The sequence below is a fragment of the Macaca thibetana genome, chromosome 1 (genome assembly GCF_024542745.1).
Source record: "Macaca thibetana thibetana isolate TM-01 chromosome 1, ASM2454274v1, whole genome shotgun sequence".
NCBI lineage: Eukaryota > Metazoa > Chordata > Mammalia > Primates > Cercopithecidae > Macaca > Macaca thibetana.
In genome coordinates this window covers 5943850-5966367 of record NC_065578.1, presented here as the reverse complement: position 1 = coordinate 5966367, position 22518 = coordinate 5943850, and the positions used below count along the sequence as shown (strand labels likewise).

Genomic DNA, 22518 nt, shown 5'->3' with positions numbered 1-22518 from the left:
TATGGAAATCTTCTGTCCTTACTGATACTTTGTTTTTGAGTTAATAAAGATGGTATACTAAAACTTTCCACTATGAATTGTGGATCTGTCTGTTCTTTGTCATTTTTGTTAACTCTAGCTTTGTGTATTTTGAGATAGTCTTTTTAGGTACATATAGATGTAGAACTGTTGTAACTTCCTGGAGAACTGAATTGAGTATCTTACCATTATGTATGTCTTTATCGCAAGTAATTATTTCTACCCTGAAGTCTACTTTATTAATAAAGGTACACCAGTTTTCTTTTAATGTTTGAGTAATACATCTTTTCTACCATTTTATTTTCAACTTTTCTGCATCCTTGAAAGCGGTACAGAGTTGTGATCTGCTTTTTTTTTTAATCCAATTTCTCAATCCTTGCTTTTTAATTAGAAATTTTGGTTCACTTTTATTTAATATAATTACTGATGGACTAAGTTTAAATCTAACACCTTACTGTTCACTTCCTATTTTTCCCACATGCTCTGTTTCTGTTTTTGGTCTTCTTGCCTTCTTTTAGATTAATCAAGTTTTACTACACCTACTGCTGTTACTATTCCATATTTCCCCTCTATTAATGTGTTAATTATATATATTTTACTACTCTTTTAATGACTATCCTAGAGATTATAATATGTGTCCTTGACTTATCAAAATCTCAAGTAAATTATATTTTTACCACTTCCTGGACAATGAAAAGACCATAAGATACTAACTCTTATTTAACATCCCCACAACTTATATGCTACTATTATATTTTTAAATTCTAGGTATATTTTACACCACAAATAATTTTTTACCCAACAGTGTTCATTTACATTTACCATCTTATTTCTCTTTTCTTTAGTCTTCACTTTTCCATGCATCTTAAAGCTGCCATCCAGGATCACTTCTCTTCTGCCAAAGACCAACCTTTACTATCACTCCCTTTAGTGCAGGTCTGGTGTAATTAACTCTGTGATATGATAAGAAATATATATTTGGTCTTCATGTGAAGTTCCTGGCATCAAGCCCTGAAACCCTTAGAATTTCCTGAGTTACAGTAGTAAGAAGAGCAGACATACCTGAGTTTATGATGAGAGGACTCTTGGGAGAATGGCGGCTGGTTACCAAAGCAACCAATCATGTGATTAGAGGATTTAGACTTTCAGACCCTCACACTCTGCTCCCCACCCCACCACCTCCTGGGAAGGGAGAGAGGTTAGAGACTGAGTTCAATAACCAATGGCCAATGGCCAAAGATTTGATCAATCACGCCTTCATAATGGAGCCTCCATAAAAACCCAAACAACAGAGTCCAGACAGCTTCCGCGTTGGTGAACACATAGGGGAGCTGGGAGGGTGACGCACCTGGAGAGGGTGTGCAAGTTCTGAGTTCCTCCCCATACCTTGCTCTATGCATCTCTTTCATTTAGCTGTTCTTGAATTGTATCCTGTATAATCAACAGGTAAACCTAGGTAAATGTTTCCCTGTTTTGTGAGCCATTCTAGCAAATCACTAAATCTGAGGAAGGGTTTATAGGAATCCTCACTTCACAGCAGTCAGTAAGAAATATGGGAGACCTGGACTTGCAATTGGTTTCTAAGAAATCCTGTGCGGCTGAGTTCTCAACCTGTGAGGCAAGTAATTCCAGGCAGCATCCAAATTTAGTTAAATTGCAGACTACCTGGAGTCCACAGAGAACTGGAGAATTGGCTACACATTTGGTATGAGACGTTTTGTGAGCGTAGAAGAAAGAGAATTGGGGTTTTGTCTTTTTCTTTTAAATCTTCTCATTTTTGTTGCTCTAAAGAAGTGATAATTTTGTCCTCACTTTTGAAGGATATATTTGCTGGGTATAACATTCTAGTTTGGCTATTTACCTTCTTTTTTACATGTTGAAAACATTAGTCCATTGCCTTCTGATATCTATTGAGAAATTAGCTGTCAATCTTACTGCTCTTTTGAATGTAGTACGTAGTTTTTCTCTGGTTTTTTGTTTTTGTTTTTTTTAGAGACAGAGTCTCACTCTCGCCTAGGCTGGAGTACAGTGGTGCGATCTTGGTTCACTGCAATCTCCGCCTCCTGGGTTCAAGCGACTCTCATGCCTCAGCCTCCCAAGTGACTGGGATTACAGGCGTGCACTACCATGCCTGGCTAATTTTTGTATTTTTAGTAGAGACAGGGTTTCACCATGTTGGCCAGGCTGGTCTCAAACTCCTGGCCTCAAATGATCTGCCTACCTCAGCCTCCCAAGTGGCTGGGATTACAGGCATGAACCATCATGCCCAGCTAATTTTTGTATTTTTAGTAGAGATAGGGTTTCCCCATGTTGACTAGGCTGGTCTCAAACTTCTGGCCTCAAGTGATCCAGCTGCCACAGCCTCCCAAAGAGCTGGGATTACAGGAGTGAGCCACTGCACCTGGCCTCTGCTTACTATTAAAATTTTCTCCTTATCTTAGATTTCTGGCAGTATTTTTAAAATCTGTGATGAGATGGCTTAGTTCTAGTTCTAGGTCTGTAGTACTTTTTAAATCTGTGATGAGATGGCTTTTGTCTGTTATGAACAATTCTCAGCTATCATCACTCCAAATACTGCTTCTGCAGCACTCCTCCTTCCTTTCCTACTAGGATTTCAATTATATGTTGGTTAAACCTTTCCACTGAATCCCTATGACTCACTCTTTCATGTATGTCCAGCCCATTTTTATTTCCATGTTTCATTCTGAATATTTGTTTTCTACTTATTAGTATTACAAATGTACTGCCAAACCCATTAACTGACATCTTAATTTCAGTTACAGTCCTTTAACTGTAGAGTTTACATTTGGTTTTTCTATTGGGGAGGGGGTGGTGTGATTCCAATTTCCCTATTCTTAATCTTATAAATCCTTAAACACACTATATACATTACCCTTTTCTAATAACTTCACTATCTGGATCCCTGTCAATCCACTTCCATAGTCTGTTGTTTCTCTTGGCATTCAGTAACATTGTCTTAAATCCTCATCTGCCTGGTGATTTCTGAGTGCCAAACATTGTAAATAAACATAGAGCTCATTTGAGGTTCTGAGTGATGTTATCTTCTATTAATGAAAGGAATTACACTTGCTTCTTTCCAGAATACCTTGATCTAGTCAGGAACTGAGAGGGTCTGGAGCTGGACTTCAATACCCGTGAGGAGCTACTATCCCTAAGATATAGGTCTTTGGGTCTCCTATTCAAAGCCTAAGAAGTTTTCCTCCTCCGTGACCTGTGCCAAACTCCGATTTTTGTCCTCTGCCCTTTGAGTCTAACAAAAACTCTGTTCAGCCGTCCAGCTTCTCATCTGCCTAAATCTTCCTGAATCAGCAGATTCCTCTGGGACAGAAATGACTGCAAATGTTGGTCTCACATCTTGAGCTTCCCTACCCCACCACCATGCCCCATATCTTATACCCACAAATCTTCACTATTTTGTTAACTCTCCATTTCCCTCACAGAAATTTTGTCTTAAATTTTGTCCATCATCTCAACTTGTTCTCAGCAGGAAATAAGGCCCAACAACTTAGTCTATCATTAACCAGAAAAATCTTCCCCACTCTCCTTGTGGGTCTTTTGTAATTCCTTTCTGTCTTTTTTTTTTTTTTTTTGAGGCGGGGTCTCACTCTGTCGCCCAGGCTGGAGTGCAGTGGCACAATCTCGGCTCACTGCAAGCTCTGCCTCCCGGGTTCATGCCATTCTCCTGCCTCAGTCTCCTGAGTAGCTGGGACTACAGGCACCCGCCACCACCCCCGGCTAATGTTTTGTATTTTTAGTGGAGACGGGGTTTCACTGTGTTAACCAGGATGGTCTCAATCTCCTGACCTCATGATCCACCCGCCTCAGCCTCCCAAAGTGCTGGGATTACAGGCGTGAGTCACCGCACCCGGCCTCCTTTCTGTCATTTTATCAAAATTTTGGAAGGATGGAAAATAAAGAAATCTTCAATGAGTCCTACTTAACCAGAAACCTTCAGTTACTCATTTTTTTGATAGATCATTTAGATATGAAGGATATTAAACCTCTGCCTGTCAAATATGTGGCAAATACTTTTCCCAGTTTGCCATTTACACTTTAATTTTATGATATTTTTAGCACACAGACATGCTGGATTTACATGAAAATGTATTAGTCTTTTCTTTCTGTTATGATTCTTGTGCCTCAGCCTCCTAAGTGGCTGGGATTACAGGCATGCACCACCCTGCCCGGCTAATTTTTGTATGATTACATGTGGTATGATTAGCTTAGAATGGGTTTGCTCCTTCCTAACCGGAACACAAACTGAATACTGACCGATATTTTCTCCTAGTATTTTTACTATTTTCAATTTCTACATTTAATTTTTAGATTTATTTTGGTATAAGACATGAGGTGGGGACCTAATCTAATTTTTTTTTTTTTTTTTTTTTTTTCCTGAGACAGAGTCTCTGGGCTCTGTCATCCAGATTGGATTGTAGTGGCATGATCTCAGCTCACTGCAACCTCCACCTCCCAGGTTCAAGCAATTCTTGTGCCTCAGCCTCCCAAGTAGCTGGGATTACAGGTGTGCATCACATCTGGCTAATTTTTGTATTTTTAGTAGAGATGGGGTTTTGCCGTGTTGGCCAGGCCAGTCTTGAACTCCTGACTTCAGGTGATCCTCCTGCCTCAGCCTCCCCAAGTGCTGGGATTACAAGCATGAGCCACCACACCCAGCATAACCTAGTATTTTTTAAGTGGTAAGCCAATAGTTCCAAATCAATTTAAATAAACAGCCCTCCATTTCCTCCTCAAAACTGTACCTTTATCATATACTAACTCTCTCTCTCTCTCTCTCTCTCTCTATATATATATATATATATATTTTTTTTTTTTTTTTCCTTAACACTTCTATAATTTTACTCTGCAGCCTGGCACTGCTGATCCCTACTGCTCACTCTCCTTGCTACTCTCCCAGCTCCCCTCATCTTCAACTATTCCTTCTTAGTCTCCTTTGTAAGCTCAATTTCCTTCCTATGTCCCCTCTCTCGTTTCACACACTCTCATTTTCCAGCCTCCTTTAGTTCATTTCTGGAAGCTCTTTCTTCTCTCATTCTCCTACTCTCCAAGGAAAATTTTATGCGTACTCTCAGCTTCTTTGAGCTCTCTCTAGGTCCCAAATCTACATCCAACTGCTTTCTAGGATCTCTAGATGTTCCCCAGGTGCTCCAAGCTCAACCATACAAATAAAAACACAGTATGTACTGAAACCTGCTCTTCTTTATGTATTTCATTATCTACAGTACCATCATCACTCAAGCCAGAATCTCAGTAATTTCTCCTCTCCTTCACCATGAAAGGATCCAGAATAAGCCACTATAGCATAAAAATTATTTTGAGCTGAAGGCATTTGAGTTCCTGAAACCCCTTATCTGCCTAAAAGCAGAGCCTCCCGAAAGAACTCAAAGAACTCAATTGTCATAAATCCTTTCCAACAGGGGCAACTCTAATCTTCTGAGATGAGAAGACAACCAAACAGACAATGTCACGAAAATATATAGCTTCCATTTATTCTCCTAAAGGCCCATTTATCTTTCCAAATAGTTCCTTGTTTTCCCAGAAGTAGCCTTTCTCCCTCTCCTCCTCATCTGTTAAGATGGTGTATAAACCCCAAATCCTAATGGCTCTTTTCAGTCACATTTATTTGTGAACTCCCCTAAGTATTTACAAGATTAAAATCTACCTTTTCTCTTGCTAATCTATCATTTGTCAGTTTAATTCAAAGGCCCCCAAGTACTGAACCTAAGAGTAGAGAAAAAGTGTGACAGCCATCACATCTTAGAGGTCACATAAATGCTACTGACTCTAGCTCCCAAGTCGGATCCTTCGCTACTGTCAATGCCTAAAAACAGGTCTTAGTTACTACCTCTGGGATGGATTCCTCCCCAGACTCCCGGCTTTCTTCCAAACCATTCTCTACATGGTCCACAGGGTAACTGCATAAAATAAAAATCTGCTCATTTTCCTCTTCTGATGAAACTGTGGTAAAAGGCCAGGTGCAGTAACTTATGCCTATAATCCCAACACTTTGGGAGGACAAAATTGGAAGATCGCTTGAGGTTAGGAGTTCAAGGCCGGGAAGGAGACTCCGTCTTTACAAAATAAAAATAAAACTATTAGCCAGGTATGGTTGGCGCAGCCCTGTGGTCTCAGCCACTCTGGAGGCTGAGGTATGAGGGGACTGTTTGAGGCCGAGGAGTTCAAGGCTATGGTGAGCTATGATCAAGCTGGGAGACAGAGTGAGACCTTCAAAGAAAACAAACAAAACCCTGTTAAGATCTGCAAACCCAGGCTGGGGGCAGCAGCTCACACCTGCAATCCCAGCACACTGGTGAGGTGGGTGGATCACCTGTGGTCAAGAGTTTGAGACCAGGCCAGGCGCAGTGGCTCAAGCCTGTAATCCCAGCACTTTGGGAGGCCGAGACGGGCGGATCACGAGGTCAGGAGATCGAGACCATCCTGGCTAACGCGGTGAAACCCCGTCTCTACTAAAAAATATAAAAAACTAGCCAGGCGAGGTGGCGGGCGCCTGTAGTCCCAGCTACTCAGGAGGCTGAGGCAGGAGAATGGTGTAAACCCAGGAGGCGGAGCTTGCAGTGAGCTGAGATCCGGCCACTGCACTCCAACCTGGGCGACAGAGCGAGACTCCATCTCAAAAAAAAAAAAAAAAAAAAAAAAAAGAGTTTGAGACCAGCCTGGCCACTATGGTGAAATCCTTTTTCTACTAGAAATAAAAATATTAGGCCCGGCGCAGTGGCTCACACCACTGTAATCCCAGCACTTTGGTAGGCCGAGGCAGGCAGATCATGAGGTCAGGAGTTCAAGACCATCCTGACCAACATGCTGAAACCCCGTCTCTACTAAAAATACAAAAAAAAAATTAGCTGGGCACCACACACACACCTGTAATCCCAGCTATTCAGGAGGCTGAGGCAGAAGAATCACTTGAAACCAGGAGACAGAGGTTGCAGTGAGCAGAGATCCCGCCACTGCACAACAGACTGGGCGACAGAGAGGACTTCATTTAAAAAAAAAAAAATTCGCTGGAGGTAGTGATGCACATCTCTAATCCCAGCTACTAGGGAGGCTGACGCAGACAGAATTGCTTGAACCCAGGAGGCAGAGGTTGCAGTGAGCCAAAATCGCACCACTGCACTCCAGTCTGGGTGACAGAGTCAGACTTTTGTCTCAAAAAAAAAAAAAATTAAACCCAACGTAGCATACATAGCCTTCTATGATCGAGCTGCTACTCTCTAACCTTAACTCATTCATCTCTCTCCTTAAACCCTAAACTAGCCATAGCGAATTATCCAAGCAACTCAAACTAATTCCTTCTTCCGTTCCTTTGTACAGGAAAGGAAGTATTAGTAGTTTGACTAAATGTAGTACCTTCAGCCCAGAAAGTTTTCTTGCTGATTCTCTTTGTCTGCGTAGTAAACTTTTTTTTTTTTTTGTAAACTTTCTAATCATCTTCAAAATACAGCTTTAGTGTCATTTTTCAAAACAATATCCATCCTTCACTTGAGGCCAGGAGTTCAAGACATGCCTGGTCAACATAGTGAAACTCCATCTCTACTAAAAAGTAGAAAAATTAGCCAGGCGTAGTGGCACAAGCCTATAATCCCAGCTACTCGGTAGGCTGAGGCAAGAGAACAGCTTGAACCCAGGAGGCAGAGGTTGCAGTGAGCCAAGATAGCACCACTGCACTCCAACCTAGGCGACACAGCAAGACTCCGTCTCCAAAAAAAAAAAAAAAAAAAAAAAAAAATCCAGCCTTCATGCGCTCAAGTGGACCATCACTGTCTCCTTTTTGCCACAGATATACCTTATACATATATACTTTATAATTCCATTATACTTTTTATCATACCATTTTGCAATCATTTTTTATGTCTGTCTTCCCTCCAAGACTATGGCTGCCTTTTGTTTACTTCCAATTGGCCAGACTTACATACTGACCAAGAGTCTCCTTGACCAAACTCTAGCCGAGCTCCTCTGAATCCTCTTCCCAACTAGGCCTTCCGTGCCAACCTTCAGTGTCCATCCTTGTCTGTCTAGCCTAGTTTTAGCAAGAATTCTGTCAATATGGTTTAGTAATACTAATGATTCTTTATTATTATAAATTTAATCCATGTAGAAATAACCTGTGTTTTGGGACTCCCTTTAGTCAAAAAGTTGACAAAAAGCTAGAAGTCTTCATAACTACAGCTAAAAATGTTTCCAGTCTTTGCATACAAATGATACAAGCTACTCTGTTTTTGAACTTTTTAAAAAACCTTCATATCCATTTCCTAACTATGGTACAACTACAGCCCCAGGCAGGAAAGCTGCGTATCTTTATTTGGGCAACTGTCTCATTATAAAGAGAATAAAAAGAGCCATAACAAACATTCAAATGAAAAGTGGCACCACGTAAATGGAGAGTAGATAAGTGCATTTTCCAATAGCTTCAGATGATGAGAATATATCAGAGTATCAAAACAGATTTGATATGAAAGTTTTAATGAATCTGTAAAGCCTACTTTTAAGTATAATCAAAGAAATCCTAGTTCAAATTTTAAAACCAAATATACACAGTGAAAAGTGAGAAAATATATCTTATATGGTCTGGCTGTGTCCCCACCCAAATCTCGCCCTGAAGTGTAATAATTCTCATGTGTCAAGGGTGGGGCCAGGTGGAGATAACCGAATCATGGGGACTGTTTCCCCCATATTGTTCTCATGGTAATGAATAAGTCTCACGAGATCCAACGGTTTTATAAATGGGAGTTCCCCTGCATATTCTATCTTGTCTGCCACCATGTATGACGTGCCTTTGCTTCTCCTTTGCCTTCTGCCGTGATTGTGAGGCCTCCCCAGCCATGTGCAACTGTGAGTCCATTAAACCTCTTTCCTTATTATCTACTCTCGGGTATGTATAAATTATCTACTCTCGGGTATGTCTTTATTAGCAGCATGAGAACGGACTAATACGATATCCCATTAACCTATTTTCAAAACTTATTCCCAGACCTGTTAGGAGACCTGAAGGTCTGTCATTAACAAACAGATCATAGTTACTACCCTCTAGCTTTCCAAAGAATAGCAGTGTAGAGTAACATAGATACAACCTGAAGCAGTTACTAAACTGAAACTTCCATATCTCCAAGAAGCAGCACTTAAATCATCCATGGTAACATCGTTTCTTTAGAGTTTTCAACATGTGGCAGTTTTGTTTAAGTAAATAACAGCTTTATTGAGATATAATTCACAAATCATAAAGTCCACCCACTTAAAGTATATTTTTAAATATATGCACAGAGTTGTGCAACCATCACTATGGCAGCTTTTAACTCAATTTTGTTAGGCTAGAATTTCTCAGGATTCCCTTCCCTGAATCTGGATAAGACTTAAAAAGTGAAAAGTAAAAGTCATTACTTCCTGAGGGCCGAGGTAGTTAGAGGTGGTAGCAGACATAAATAGAGATGCCAGAGGGTTCCAGCTTGTCCACATGCTGCTTCTGTCACTAGCATTTTCCCCAACTGCCGGCCTTGTCAACGAACTGAAGCCCCTTGACCATCAGCTGCTGGACAGCAGACCTAGTGAGGTGATTGCTACGCAGAGGTAATAGCTTTTCATAGACTTTTTCATCAGGTTCCCTTTGGGGTCCCGCTCTAGCAGCTGTTCATGCCTAGCTTCTCAGAGCCTCCCACAAGTTCTAACTCAGCCACCTATGCAGGTGCTTCAGGAGAAGTGCTTTTGCAACTCTTCTCTGGTCCTCTAATTCCTCCTTCCAGACTATTATTTTTCCAGCTTTTCCCCACAGTTGCAAAATATCTTATTGCTATAAAAAAGAAATCCCTCACTTTGGGAGGCCGAGACGGGCGGATCACGAGGTCAGGAGATCGAGACCATCCTGGCTAACACGGTGAAACCCCGTCTCTAATAAAAAATACAAAAAAAACTAGCCGGGCAAGGTGGCGGGTGCCTGTAGTCCCAGCTACTTGGGAGGCTGAGGCAGGAGAATGGCATGAACCCGGGAGGCGGAGCTTGCAGTGAGCCGAGATCTGGCCATTGCACTCCAGCCTGGGTGACACAGCAAGACTCCGTCTCAAAAAAAAAAAAAAAAAAAAATCCCTTATTCCATAATACAGTGGTTCTGCTTCCCTGACTGAATCCTGACGGATATCCACAAGTTACTTATGTGTCCCTAAACAGTAGTTTAGCATTGACTCTTTGAACTTTATAAAACTAGAATCTGATCCTCTGCATTCTGTAAGAATCTTCCATGGTGCTGCATGCAGCTGTATTTTGCTCATTTCTCACTGCTGTTCAATAATCTATTTTATACCATAAACCATTTCAGTAAACTTTTTTTTTTTTTTTTTTTTTGGACACAGGGTCTCTCTCACTCTGTCATCCAAGCTGGAGTGCAGTGGCATAGTCTCAGTTCACCACAACCTCCACATTCCAGGCCCAAGCAATTCTCCCACCTTAGCCTCCCACGTAGCTGGGACTACAGGGACGCACCTTTACACCGGGCTAATTTTTGCATTTTTTTTGTAGAGATAGGGTTTTGTCATGTTGCCCAGGCTGGTCTTGAACTCCTGGGCTCCAGCAATCTGCCTGCCTCAGCCTCCCAAAGTGCTGGGATTACTGGCACAAGCCACTGTGCCCAGCCCCATTTCAGTTTACTTTTTATTAAAATATTATATACAAACAGGAGAGAGCACAAAGTGTAAGTATATTTGTGTGTATGTGTGCATGTGTATCACACCCATCATCAAGAAAGAACATTACCAACACCCCAGAAGCCCTGCTAATATATCCTCCCTACTCTCTAAAGGTAACTATATCTCCTGACTTGCAACACCATAAATTAATTTTGTCTTTGTTTTGAACTCGTATACAGAATCAAACAATATATATTCTGAGTGTCTGGTTTCCTTCTCTCAACATTATGTCTGTGAGAGTTACTCACTTCTTGAATATTCATCAATTCATTAGTTTTCACAGCTGTACAGTCTGTTGAGAATATACACAAGGAGTAGAACTGCTGGGCTTTATGGTGTGCAAATCTTCTACTCTCATAGATAATTCTAGCTTCCCAAAGTGGTTAAACTAACGTAGATTTCCATGAGCAGTACATGAAAGTTCTGCCTGCTCTGTTTCTTGCTGACACCTGATGGTGTCTTTTTTAATTTGGCCATGCAGATGTATGAGGGCATCTAACTATGGAATACACTCTGATGACCAGTGAGGTAGGGCACCTTTCCCTAAGTTTACTGACCTGTGAAGTGCCAGTTTGAGTCTTTTACTCATTCTTCTATTGGGTTGTCTGTCTTCTTCTCATTGATTTGTAGAAATTCTTAAAATAGTCTGAATATAAGCTTGTGTTGATCAGTCTCACTCTATGACTTGACTTTTCATTCACTTAACGGTGTCTTTAGATAAATAGTTCTTTTAATGAAATCTAGTGTATCGAACTTTTCCTTTATTGTTACTGCTTTTTGTGCCTTATTTAGTATCTATTTACTACACATATCAATGAAAACTAGTGTATCGAACTTTTCCTTTATTGTTACTGCTTTTTGTGCCTTAGTATCTATTTACTACACATATCAACATGGGGCAAGTGAACTAACGTCGTGCAATGCATCCTATTAGATGCTATAGGTGTATCAGGTGCTAAAGGTACATTAATTCATTAAATTCTCTAAACCATCATAGAAAAAGTAAGTGTAACTAACTTGAAGGCACTGCAGGTTCACTGAACAGGAGAGGCTGCCAGATCCAGCAAGCCTAAGTTATATACTAAACCCTAAGTGTTAGACACTAACCCTAAGTGTTATACACTAAATTGTGCACACCAGTGTAAGAGTACAATTCTTACAGTGCTCTTACAGCCACATCTAAAGCTTACCCATATACACGGAATGTGCACATACATATAACATGTTACTCATATACATATAACATGCATATACATAGATACATCACATACATATCATGTACCCACATATGTAGAACATTTCTGACTCATTTCAAAAATTAAAGAACTAAAAACTAAACAAGTTAACCTAACTAAAGATTACATTTTATTTCCAAAGCAATCTCATGCAAAAGTAAGACAGTATAGGCCTAAAACCTAAGACTGGCCTCAATTTACAGAAAATCACAAGCAATTCAATGGTACAGATCAATAGTATGAAAAAAACAAACAGTAAGAAAACTGTAAATCAGGAAATAGAGTAGGAGGAAAACAATTATTTTGTAAAGTTAGAAAGCAAAGTGAGATTAACCATCATGAAGTATTTTTAAACTTACACTTGGGCCGGGTGCGGTGGCTCAAGCCTGTAATCCCAGCACTTTGGGAGGCCGAGACGGGCGGATCACGAGGTCAGGAGATCAAGACCATCCTGGCTAACACGGTGAAACCCCGTCTCTACTAAAAAATATAAAAAACTAGCCGGGCAAGGTGGCGGGCGCCTGTAGTCCTAGCTACTCGGGAGGCTGAGGCAGGAGAATGGCATAAACCCGGGAGGCAGAGCTTGCAGTGAGCTGAGATTCGGCCACTGTACTCCAGCCTGGGCGACAGAGTGAGACTCCGTCTCAAAAAAAAAAAAAAAAAAAAAAAAAAACTTACACTGAAGCTGTTGTGGGAGCATGTCAATGTCATAGAGAAGTATAAAAAAGTTTGGGGCCAGGCGCGGTAGCTCACGCCTATAATCCCAGCACTTTGGGAAGCTGAGGCAGGTGGATCACCTGAGATCAGGACTTTGAGAGCAGCCTGGCCAACATGGTGAAACCCCTTCTCTAATAAAAATACAAAAATTAGCAGGGCATGGTGGTGGGTGCCTGTAATCCCAACTACCTGGCAGACTGAGGCGGGAGAATTGCTTGAACCCAGGAGGCGGAGGTTGCAGGAAGCAGAGATCATGCCACTGCACTCCAGCCTGGGTGACAGAGCAAGGATCCGTCTCAAAAAAAAAGTCTGGAAATATACAATGAGAATGGTTAAGTTACTCTCATACTAATAAAACTATCCTCAAGGAAAAAATTATAAGAGACCATTAATAGCCAATCCCTACTCTGAGAACTCCCTATATCAGGTTTGAGCTAACCTCTTGATCACTTTTCTGGATCTTTCTCTGACCAAACCAAAAACACAAAGTTTTCTAACTGAAATTCCTCAGAAACTGATCACCTTGTAAAATACCGTGTCTTTCCAAACTGGATGACCACTTATCAGGAATGCTCATCTCACAGTGTTCCGAGACTGGGTAGGGAATGGAATGGATATCTAAGAACCTTAAGGTGTGAAAGAACAGCAGCTAAAAGATGGAGACAGACTATGGGAGGAAAAGAAGAAAAAATAATTCCCACGTGTTACAAATAGCTGCTTCATTATATCAGGCTATTCAGAAAGGAAAAAAGTTTAAAGAACGCAACATGAAAAACAGAAATGAACAAACTGTGCCCTACCAGATACCAAGCTTTGAGTATTATACACTGCTTAGGAGTTTTAATCCAAATTCAGATGTGTCAGTTGATTCAAATGATCTACATTTTAATAATGTAACTGTACATTTAATAATGACCACTTGCCTATTACAAATGTTCCCCTCCAGATTTCCTCTTGCTTCTTTTTTTTTTGGGGGGGGGGGATGGATGGAGACTTGCTCTTGTGGCCCAGGCTGGAGTGCAATGGCACAATCTTGGCTCACTGCAACCTCTACCTCCCAGGTTCCAGCAATTCTCCTGCCTTGGCCTCCCAAGTAGCCGGGATTACAGGCATGCACCACCATGCCCAGCTAATTTTCTTGTACTTTTAGTAGAGATGTGGTTTCACCATGTTAGCCAGACTGGTCTTGAACTCCTGACCTCAGGTGATCCACCTGCCTTGGCCTCCCAAAGTGCTGGGATTTACAGGTGTGAGCCACCGCGCCTGGCCCTTTTGTTTACTTTTAACCACAATTTGTTTAATCACAGTGAAGACTTCTTTTGAAAGCAGTCAACAGTAGATTTAAGGCTGTAGTTCTTAGCCCTGGCTGTACTTCAGAATCTCCTAGGGAGCTTTTTAAAATCCTCAGCTTGGGCCCTATCCCTGAGACTCCAGTTGAATTAGTCTGTGGTGGGGCCCAGGCCGTGATATGTTTACAAATCTGTCCCAGTGAGTCTAACATGCAGCAGGGCTGCAAACCACCAATATGAAGAAGGAGCACTGAGTGGACTAGGAGCAGGAGGATGCCTGCTCTTCTGAGCCTCGCAGAAGGGGAGTTTTTACACTCACTATGATGCCCACTTGTTTCTAAATACGCTTTAAGACCAGCACCTCCCCCACTTGAGAGCCACTGAGTCCAGGAATGAATTGGTCTGCACTAACTTGGTCTTCTACTTCTGTGAGCATGTTGTGGAGTGAATAAATGTTATTAAAACGTAACAAAGTAAAGAAAGAAATGGAGGCAGGACTACAATTTAGTGGGTGAGGAGAGAAGAGGAGAAGTGCAAGGGAAGAGGCTGGGGGGCAGGAGAGGAAAGGAGATGCCCACCTACCATGGCGCTGAGTCTGGGCAAGATCATGACTGATCCAGGCTCCCCAGGAAGAAAGGGCAGAGGTTCTACACTGACTTAAAAGATTTGGCCAACCACCCATGAAATGACAGCATCTGAGATGGGGTTGTGGGCCCTGTAGTGGCCGCTGACAAGGATCCTGTCCACTGACCCAGGTGCAAGCAATAGGAGTCATCAGTACCTTCCGCTGCTCTATTAAAAATAATCCTGTGAATTCCACTTTCATATGTCCCCATCTCTATGTTGGTTTCACTCCAGGTTCTTCATCCAGTTAATGTATTCCAGCAAAAACTACACTAATGCCCCTTCCTTCCAGGAGTCATCCCTGAACCTCTGCTCCACATTCCATCTCCCATTTCATCCTCTCAGAGCTGTCCTCCGTGCTTTTCCTTGCCACTATTTACTTTCCTTCACAGCAAAACTGCCACCAAGAATCATTAAGATGTGTAGCCCCCACGTCCTCACCTCTCTGGCTCTTCAACTCACTCCCATTGGGCCACCGCACTACCACTCCACTGGAACCACCTATTGACGTTACTAATCAGTTGACCAAATCCAACAATGACTTCTCCGTCCTCATTTTACGCAAATTCCCAGTAACCTTTGTGATACCCTCTGTGAAAGGAAGGACAGGAACCCCAAAGATATACACATCCTAATCCCCAGAACCTGTAAATAAATAACATTACAAGGCAAAGGGGAATTAAGGCTGCAGATAGAATTAGGTTGCTAATCAGCTGGGCTTAAAATAGGAAAATTATCCTGGATTATCCAGGTGGACTCGGCATAATTAAAAGGGTCCTTAAAAGTGGAAAAAAGAGGCAGAATAGGTCAGAGTGAGTGAATGAGAAGAAAGCAGGGTCACAAAGACTCTATGTTGCTGGCATCAAGGATGGAGGAGGGGGCCACAAGCCAAGGAATATTAAGCAGACTCTAGAAGTGGAACAGACAAAGAAACAGATTCCTCCCTAGGTCCTCCATAAAGAACATGGCCCTGCTGGCACCCTGACAGCAGCCCAGTGAAACCCATGTCAGATGACTGACCTACAGAACAGTTAAGAAATTTGTGTTGTTTTAAGCCACTAAATTTGTGATAACTAGTTACAGTAGCAAACATAAAAGTGACGCACCCTCCTTAAAACATGTCCTTCTCCTGGCTTCCACCTCACACCTGCCTGCCTCAGCACTGCCTCCCTGGCTCCCCTGCAGCCTCCTGTGCTGGCTCCTCCTGCACTGCTCGAGGCTTAGTCTCTCCCTTTCTCCATCTATCTTCTGCATCCTGGGTGATCTCACCTAGTCTACGGCTTTAAACGTCACCCATGCATTGACGGCTCTCCAATTTTTATCTCCAGACAGGACTCCTCCCCAGACTTCTGGACAGCTACCTATTCAACATCAACACTCCAGTGTCTAACAGACATCTCACAACCAGGACATCCCAGAAGAACATTCTTGATCTCCACTTTCTTGTCTCAATGAAGAGCCCCAACATCAACGCAGTAGCTGAGGCCACAAAATTTCTCCTTTCCTTTACCCCCACATCCAATCCCATGAATTCTGACAGCTCCACCTCTGAAATACATCCACTTCTCACTCCCTCCACCCCACTGTCATTTCTCACCAAGATCATCAGTTACTGCAACAGACTCTTAACTGGTCTCTCTGCTTCCCCTGACTGCCTGCCACACAGTAGCCAAAGAAAGCCTTTGAACATAAAGCTCCGTATTATGTTGCTCACTGCCTAATAGCTCATCCTCCAATAACTTCGTGTTGCCTTTAAAACAAAATCTCAACTGTTTTTTTTTTTTTTTTTTTTTTTTGAGACGGAGTTTCGCTCTTGTTGCCCAGGCTGGAGTGCAGTGGTGCAGTCTTGGCTCACTGCAACCTCTGCCTCCTGGGTTCAAGTAATTCTCCTGCCTCAGTCTCTGAGTAGTTGGGATTACAGGCATGTGCCACTACATCCAGCTAATTTTGCATTTTTAGTAGAGATGGGGTTTCACCATGTTGGTCAGGCTGGTCTTGAACTCCTGACCTCAGGTGATCTGCCCACCTCAGCCTCCCAAAGTACTGGGATTACGGGCGTGAGCCACTGCTCCTGACCCAAAATCTCAACTCTTTATGTCTACTTGGCACAACAAGATCTAGCCCCTATCTACCTCACCCAGCTCATCTGCCAGATCCCTACACTGCTCCATGTTTTTTTCACATTTCCTCAAAGCAAGCACATTCCTGCCTCAGGGCCTTCGTACAGGCTATTACCTTTGCCTAGAATATTCCTCCCCCAGATCCCTAAGCAGCTGGCCTTCCTTTATCATTCAGTTCTCAGCTCAAATGTAAGTTTCTAAGGAAGTCCTTTCCTACAGAATCTACTAATGTGCTCACACCTCAGTACCCTGCTCTACTTTGTTCTTAGCACTCTCTGAAATTCTCACCTACTTGTTTACTTTTGTATTGTTTTCCCTTTAAACTATAAGCTCCATGAGAACTGGAACCTCATCTTAATACCCTCAGCAACTCCAACTAGTGCCTGGCACATAGTAGGCCCTCAAAAATATTGCTGAATGCATAAATGATGGCATTAAATTAAATGGAATTTTTTTTTGTTTTTTTGTTTGTTTATTTTTGAGATGGAGTCTCACTCTGTTGCCCAGGCTGGAGTGCAGTGGCGCGATCCTGGTTCACTGCAACCTCTGCCTCCCGGGTGCAAGTGATTCTCCTGCCTCAGCCTCCCGAGTAACTGGGATTACAGGCGCATGCCACCATGCTCGGCTAATTTATAGTATTTTTAGTAGAGACAGGGTTTCACCGTGTTAGCCAGGATGGTCTCGATCTCCTGACCTTGTGATCCTCTGGCCTCAGCCTCCCAAAGTGCTGGGATTACAGGTGTGACCCACCATACCCAGCCAAAATTAAATGGAATATTAATAAAGTCAATAAACACAATGTTGGCCGAGCACGGTGGCTCACTCCTGTAATCCCAGCACTTTGGGAGGCTGAGGCAGGAGGATCATTTGAGGCCAGGAATTCAAGACCAGCGTGGGCAAGACAGCAAGATCCTGTCTCTACAAAAAATAAAAAACGTTCTCAGGCATGGTGTCCCATGCCTGTAGTCCTAGCCATTCAGGAGGTTGAGGCAGGAGGATCTCTTGGGCCCAGGAATTTGAAGTTGCAGTGAACTATGATCGCACCACTGCACTCCAGCCTGGGTGACAGAGAAAGAATCTGTCTCAGTCAATCAAGAAACAAACATGATGCTGTGGATCACTGTCAAAAAAGGCCTAACATATATACAACATATTAAGAGAAAAGCCAGGTTATAAAACTATGCGTATAGTAAAACTATTCTGGGTTAATAAATTTAGAAAAAACACCCATACTGGCACAGAGAAATATCTGTAGATACACATATCTGAAAGAAAAAATCTGAAGATACATAATTGGAAACTGTTGACTTCAGATGGTAGAGTTCGGAGCGGTTTGGCCATCTCCCTATTGGTGATGTGCTGTATAAATTGCCTTTCCTGGGCTTCATGCTTCTACCTGGAAATAGTTCCTTCACAGGGGACATGCTGGCTTCCTGCCTTACCCTCACTCATTCCTTAGACAGGAGTGACTTCCCTGACTGATGAGTCTGAGATGAAGAATTAAGCATGTCTGCCACAGTCCTTCCTTCCATAGTTGTGGGAATTCGTTCGCACGCAGGGAGCACCAATTTGGTCTTCTACTCTGCATCACAAGCTTTTCTGGGGTAGCTCCCACAGATCTGCTTGGTGCTATCAGTGACTATCTCCAAGCCAGACTGTTTAATTCAGGAACAGGGTATTAGCAACCCACTTGAACACTAGACTAAATGATATTTGTTGATAGACGTCTTTATTCATTCATTCAATGAACAGTCCCTGGACACGCCAGGGACTACTGTATATACTTAGAACAGTGCCTGCCATACACACATGTATGCCATGTCCACCTGGCATAAGATCCCTGTCCACCTGGAACTTAAGAGTCTAGCAGTGGCAGCCAGACAATACACAGTGAAAAGATGTAATTTGCACAGTATATTAGATGATGACAAATGCTAATTCCAAAACACTTATGCCTCACTACCCTCATTTATGAAATAAAAAATACATAATCACCACACAGCAGGTTCTCTGAATTGCTTGAGGAATAGATTGTTGAAAATTGCTTAAATACAAAAAATTTTGATTAATAATAATTAAAGCATTTAACAAAAATGCTTCTTAAATAAAACAGAGTTAAGTCTAAATTTTGCTCAGCAGTACAAAAATAAAATAAAATTTTAACTAGCACATTAACAACTGTCTTCTGACACCAGGAATGCAGATCTGTTGCTACACAGCTGAAAGATGTGTCAGGAAAAATGGGAAATGACTACACTCAGACGTTAATTTTATAGATTCTGCTTAATTTCAAGCTATTTTAATGTACCCTTTCGCAGAAATGGGAAGCAGATGGCATTTTCCCATTCTTTTAACTTTCTTAACTTTTAAAGAAGTAAATATACGCAAGTGTTTTCCCCTTGTCTCTGAAAAAGTGTCCCTTTGCAGCACCTCCTAAAAAAGATCCCCATCTTCCCAGGGGGAGCCTCCCCTTGGCCAGCTTCTCTGGACAGCCTCCACTCCCCAACACAAAGCACTAGAAGGGTGGGAACCTCAGAGCCTTGTCCTTGACCTTCTGACTCTTCCTACAGGGCAACACACTGTGATCTTAAAAGGCAACTCCTTCAGGGTATGAGCTACACACAGAATTTCGGAATGTTGTTCTCCTTCCTCAAGAGGCTTGGCCTGGGACCAGCATTACCTGTCTCAGCCCCTCTGAAAAGCTGCTTCTCTTCTGACTATAGACTAGGGTGGCTGCCCTTTCTAGCCTAGGTCAAGTGACTTTTCTGCTTCCTTTTTTCTTGCACACGGGAGCCTTTATTTCCCCATGAACTCCTTTTGAGTCACAATAAAAAGAACTCAGGGCCAAATGAAGCTTGACTCAGAATCTACCTCAGTGCTACCACAGACGCCCCACCTGGATGAGTGCACATGCATGCACGCACGTGCACATGCACACACGTACACACACACGTGGACACTGCTTCACCTTATCCAATTCTCCAGAGCTGAAGGGCCTCCCAGTTTCCTTTCTCCCCAAATGTAAATTCCAGGTTCTCGCCATTTTACAATTTTTTCAAGTCCACCCGCTTCGCCAGACCAGTGAACACTACCACAGAAGCTTGTAAGAAGACCTCATGAAAGCCACATAGCCTGCCCGTAATATTCTTCCTTACAGAGAAAACACTCTCCCGAACACACATTTCTATTTCATTGCATTCACCCCAACCCATCTGTGGTTTCTCATCCATCTAGAAAGGATTTCTTTTTGTTGTTTCTTCACTTGCTTTTCCAGCTTTCTAAAAGCACTAATACTATAAAACTTAGGTTATTTTTTAGGAACTTCTTTTAAAACCTTCAAAAGAACTTCATAATTACCAAGATAACAGAATTTATCATCAGAAACCTGTGGTAGGCAGTATTTTAAAAGACTTGAAGGTGGGTAGGCAGGTAGCTGGGTAGGCAGGTAGGTAGGTAGACAGGCAGGTAGGCAGGTAGATTGTGACACTCAGCTTTAGGATTCTGTTGTTTTCAGCTACTTGAGCCAAATGGATACAAAGAAGAATGAGTGGGGGGAATATTGTTCATGCTACCTTTTCAAAAAACATTGAAAAATTAGAATACGCTTCTATATGTCCTCTCCACTGCCACCCAAACTTTAAAAGAGCTTCCTATATGTCAAGACATGAACAGATACTTCAGATAAATGCCAAAAATAAAACCTATGCACTCCACAACTTTTAGGTGCTTACTAAAGACATAAGAAAAAAGCTACAGAAAGCTCAACTGTAACCTATGTAGCCAAAGCACACCAAAACATGCATGAGTGGTATGGGGATAGCAAAGCTGAGCCTACAGTCCAGTAAAGTTAATTAGAACACACTTCCAGGAGGCTGAGATTCTTCCTCTAAGTGGGCTTTCACCTGGGCACTTGTTAGAAATGCACATTCTCAGGCCCCACCCAGGACCTACTAGAGCAGAAACTCTGGGGATGGGGTCCAGCAATCTGTGTTTGAACAAGCGTCCCAGGTGATTCTGACTCCAGCTCAAGCCTGAATCCACTCAGCTAAAGAATGCCAACCTCTCCGTATGTTCTTCCTTTTTCCTTCCAACCAGGCTCAGCTTCTCCTTTACGGAAATCACCATCACCCAAAGTCTCCCACCCACTACTGAAGAGTTGGGTTATTTTTATTCTCAGGCAACTCCATCAATAAACTATCTGCACAGTATAGTCTCAAGTGCAACTAAAAACTCCACTCCAGCTTAGAAAAATGTGGGCCCAAACTGGATCCTCATTTGCACCTTAACATTTCTTAAAAGCAGTTTCAGGAAATAGCATATTAAGTTATGACTTGGACAAAAGGTCAATCTCCCAAATTCCAGCTTCAGTACTAGACAGGTATAGAAACTTGGAAAAGATACCAAAGAAGAACCTCGAGCCCCCTGAAAAGATGCTGCCAACCCCTGAGCGTGCTGACTCCACTCCGTCCAGAAGGCTGCAGGGGTGATAAAAAATGTTCTCAACTTAGGTAGTGGCGATGGCTACACAACTTTGTGGATATATTAAAAACTCCTGAATTGGCCGAGCATGGGCGGGAGCTCCCACCCATAATCCCAGCACTTTGGGAGGCTGAGGCAGGAAGATTGCTTGAGTCCGGGAGTTCAAGCCCAGCCTGGGCAACATGGCGAGCGAGACTCTGTCTCCAAAAACAATGTATAAATTAGCTGGGCTTGGCACACGCCTATAGACCCAGCTACCCAGGAAGCTGAGGTGGGGGCATAGCTTGAGCCTGGAAGGTTAAGGCTGCGGTGAATTATGACTGCGCCACTACACTCCAGCCAGGGCAACAGAGCGAGACTCTGCCTCAAAAAAAAATGAAAAAGGTCTCTCTGGTCTCAGCCGCAGAAGCAAGATGACCCTTTGGAAAGTGTTGCAATAGGACACACGCGCTGTGCCACCGCTGTGGCGTGAAGGCCTACCACCTTCAGAAGTTGACCTGTGGCAAATGTGGCTATCCCGCCAAGCGCAGGAGGACGTATAACTGGAGTGCCAAGGCTAAAAGACGAAATGCCACCAGGACCAGCCAAACGAGGCACCTAAAAATTGTACACCACAGATTCAGGCATGGATTCCACGAGGGAACAACACCTAAGCCTACGAGCACAGCTGTTGGAGCATCTCGATCAGCTTAAGACTTTCAACAATTCGTCATGCAGCAAATGTTCTGGTTTTTAAAATAAAATTAAATTAAATTAAAACTAAAAAATAAATAAAAAACAAACAACTACTGAATTGTACAACTTAAAAGTAAGTAAAAAGATGATTAACAGCAAAAAAAAAAAAAAGAATCAAATAAACTCCGAAGGGGGACCCAAGCCTCCCTGGAAAGTCCAACACTCCCAAAGAAAACCTTCAAAATCAACAATAATCTTCAAAGACAAATCTTCAAAGGTCACCAAGCGCCATCACCTAAGATCCAAGAGAGGCCAAGTAGGTTAAGTGCCTTACCCAACACTGAGCTGAGTAGCGGCAGAGCCAAGACTTGAATCTGCTTCTGACACTAGCTCTTGCACCCTTTCCAAGAGAGCAGTGCTTCTCAATTGAGGCTCTGTGGAAGTATTATCAGGGGGCTGTAAGTCCATAAAAAATTTTTAACTTTGCATCTTAATTGAATGTATAATCTGAAAAAGTAACACCTAAATCAAGTATGTTCTAACACATAAATTCATTGCTCCAGTTTGTGATTTGTGGTTACATTTTCCCTAGTACCCAGTAGTGTCATTTAAATTTTTCTTGGGCTAATGA

At 42.4% G+C, this 22518-nt stretch overlaps 4 protein-coding genes across 13 annotated transcripts in view; 3 read left to right on the top strand and 1 right to left on the bottom strand.

The window, feature by feature from the left end:
- Positions 1-22518, top strand: part of PLEKHG5 (pleckstrin homology and RhoGEF domain containing G5) — a 614078-nt gene that overhangs the window by 216673 nt on the left and 374887 nt on the right. The gene's annotated exons all lie outside the window — the stretch shown is intronic.
- The window catches only part of DNAJC11 (DnaJ heat shock protein family (Hsp40) member C11), a 708487-nt gene that overhangs the window by 478269 nt on the left and 207700 nt on the right, over positions 1-22518 (top strand). The window lies entirely within an intron of this gene.
- The window catches only part of CAMTA1 (calmodulin binding transcription activator 1), a 1003074-nt gene that overhangs the window by 900891 nt on the left and 79665 nt on the right, over positions 1-22518 (bottom strand). The window lies entirely within an intron of this gene.
- Positions 21633-21905, top strand: LOC126960935 (60S ribosomal protein L37-like; the record flags this gene model as incomplete). Its single annotated transcript, XM_050800869.1, has 1 exon — positions 21633-21905. A coding segment is annotated over one exon (273 nt), but the record flags the coding sequence as incomplete, so codon positions are not given.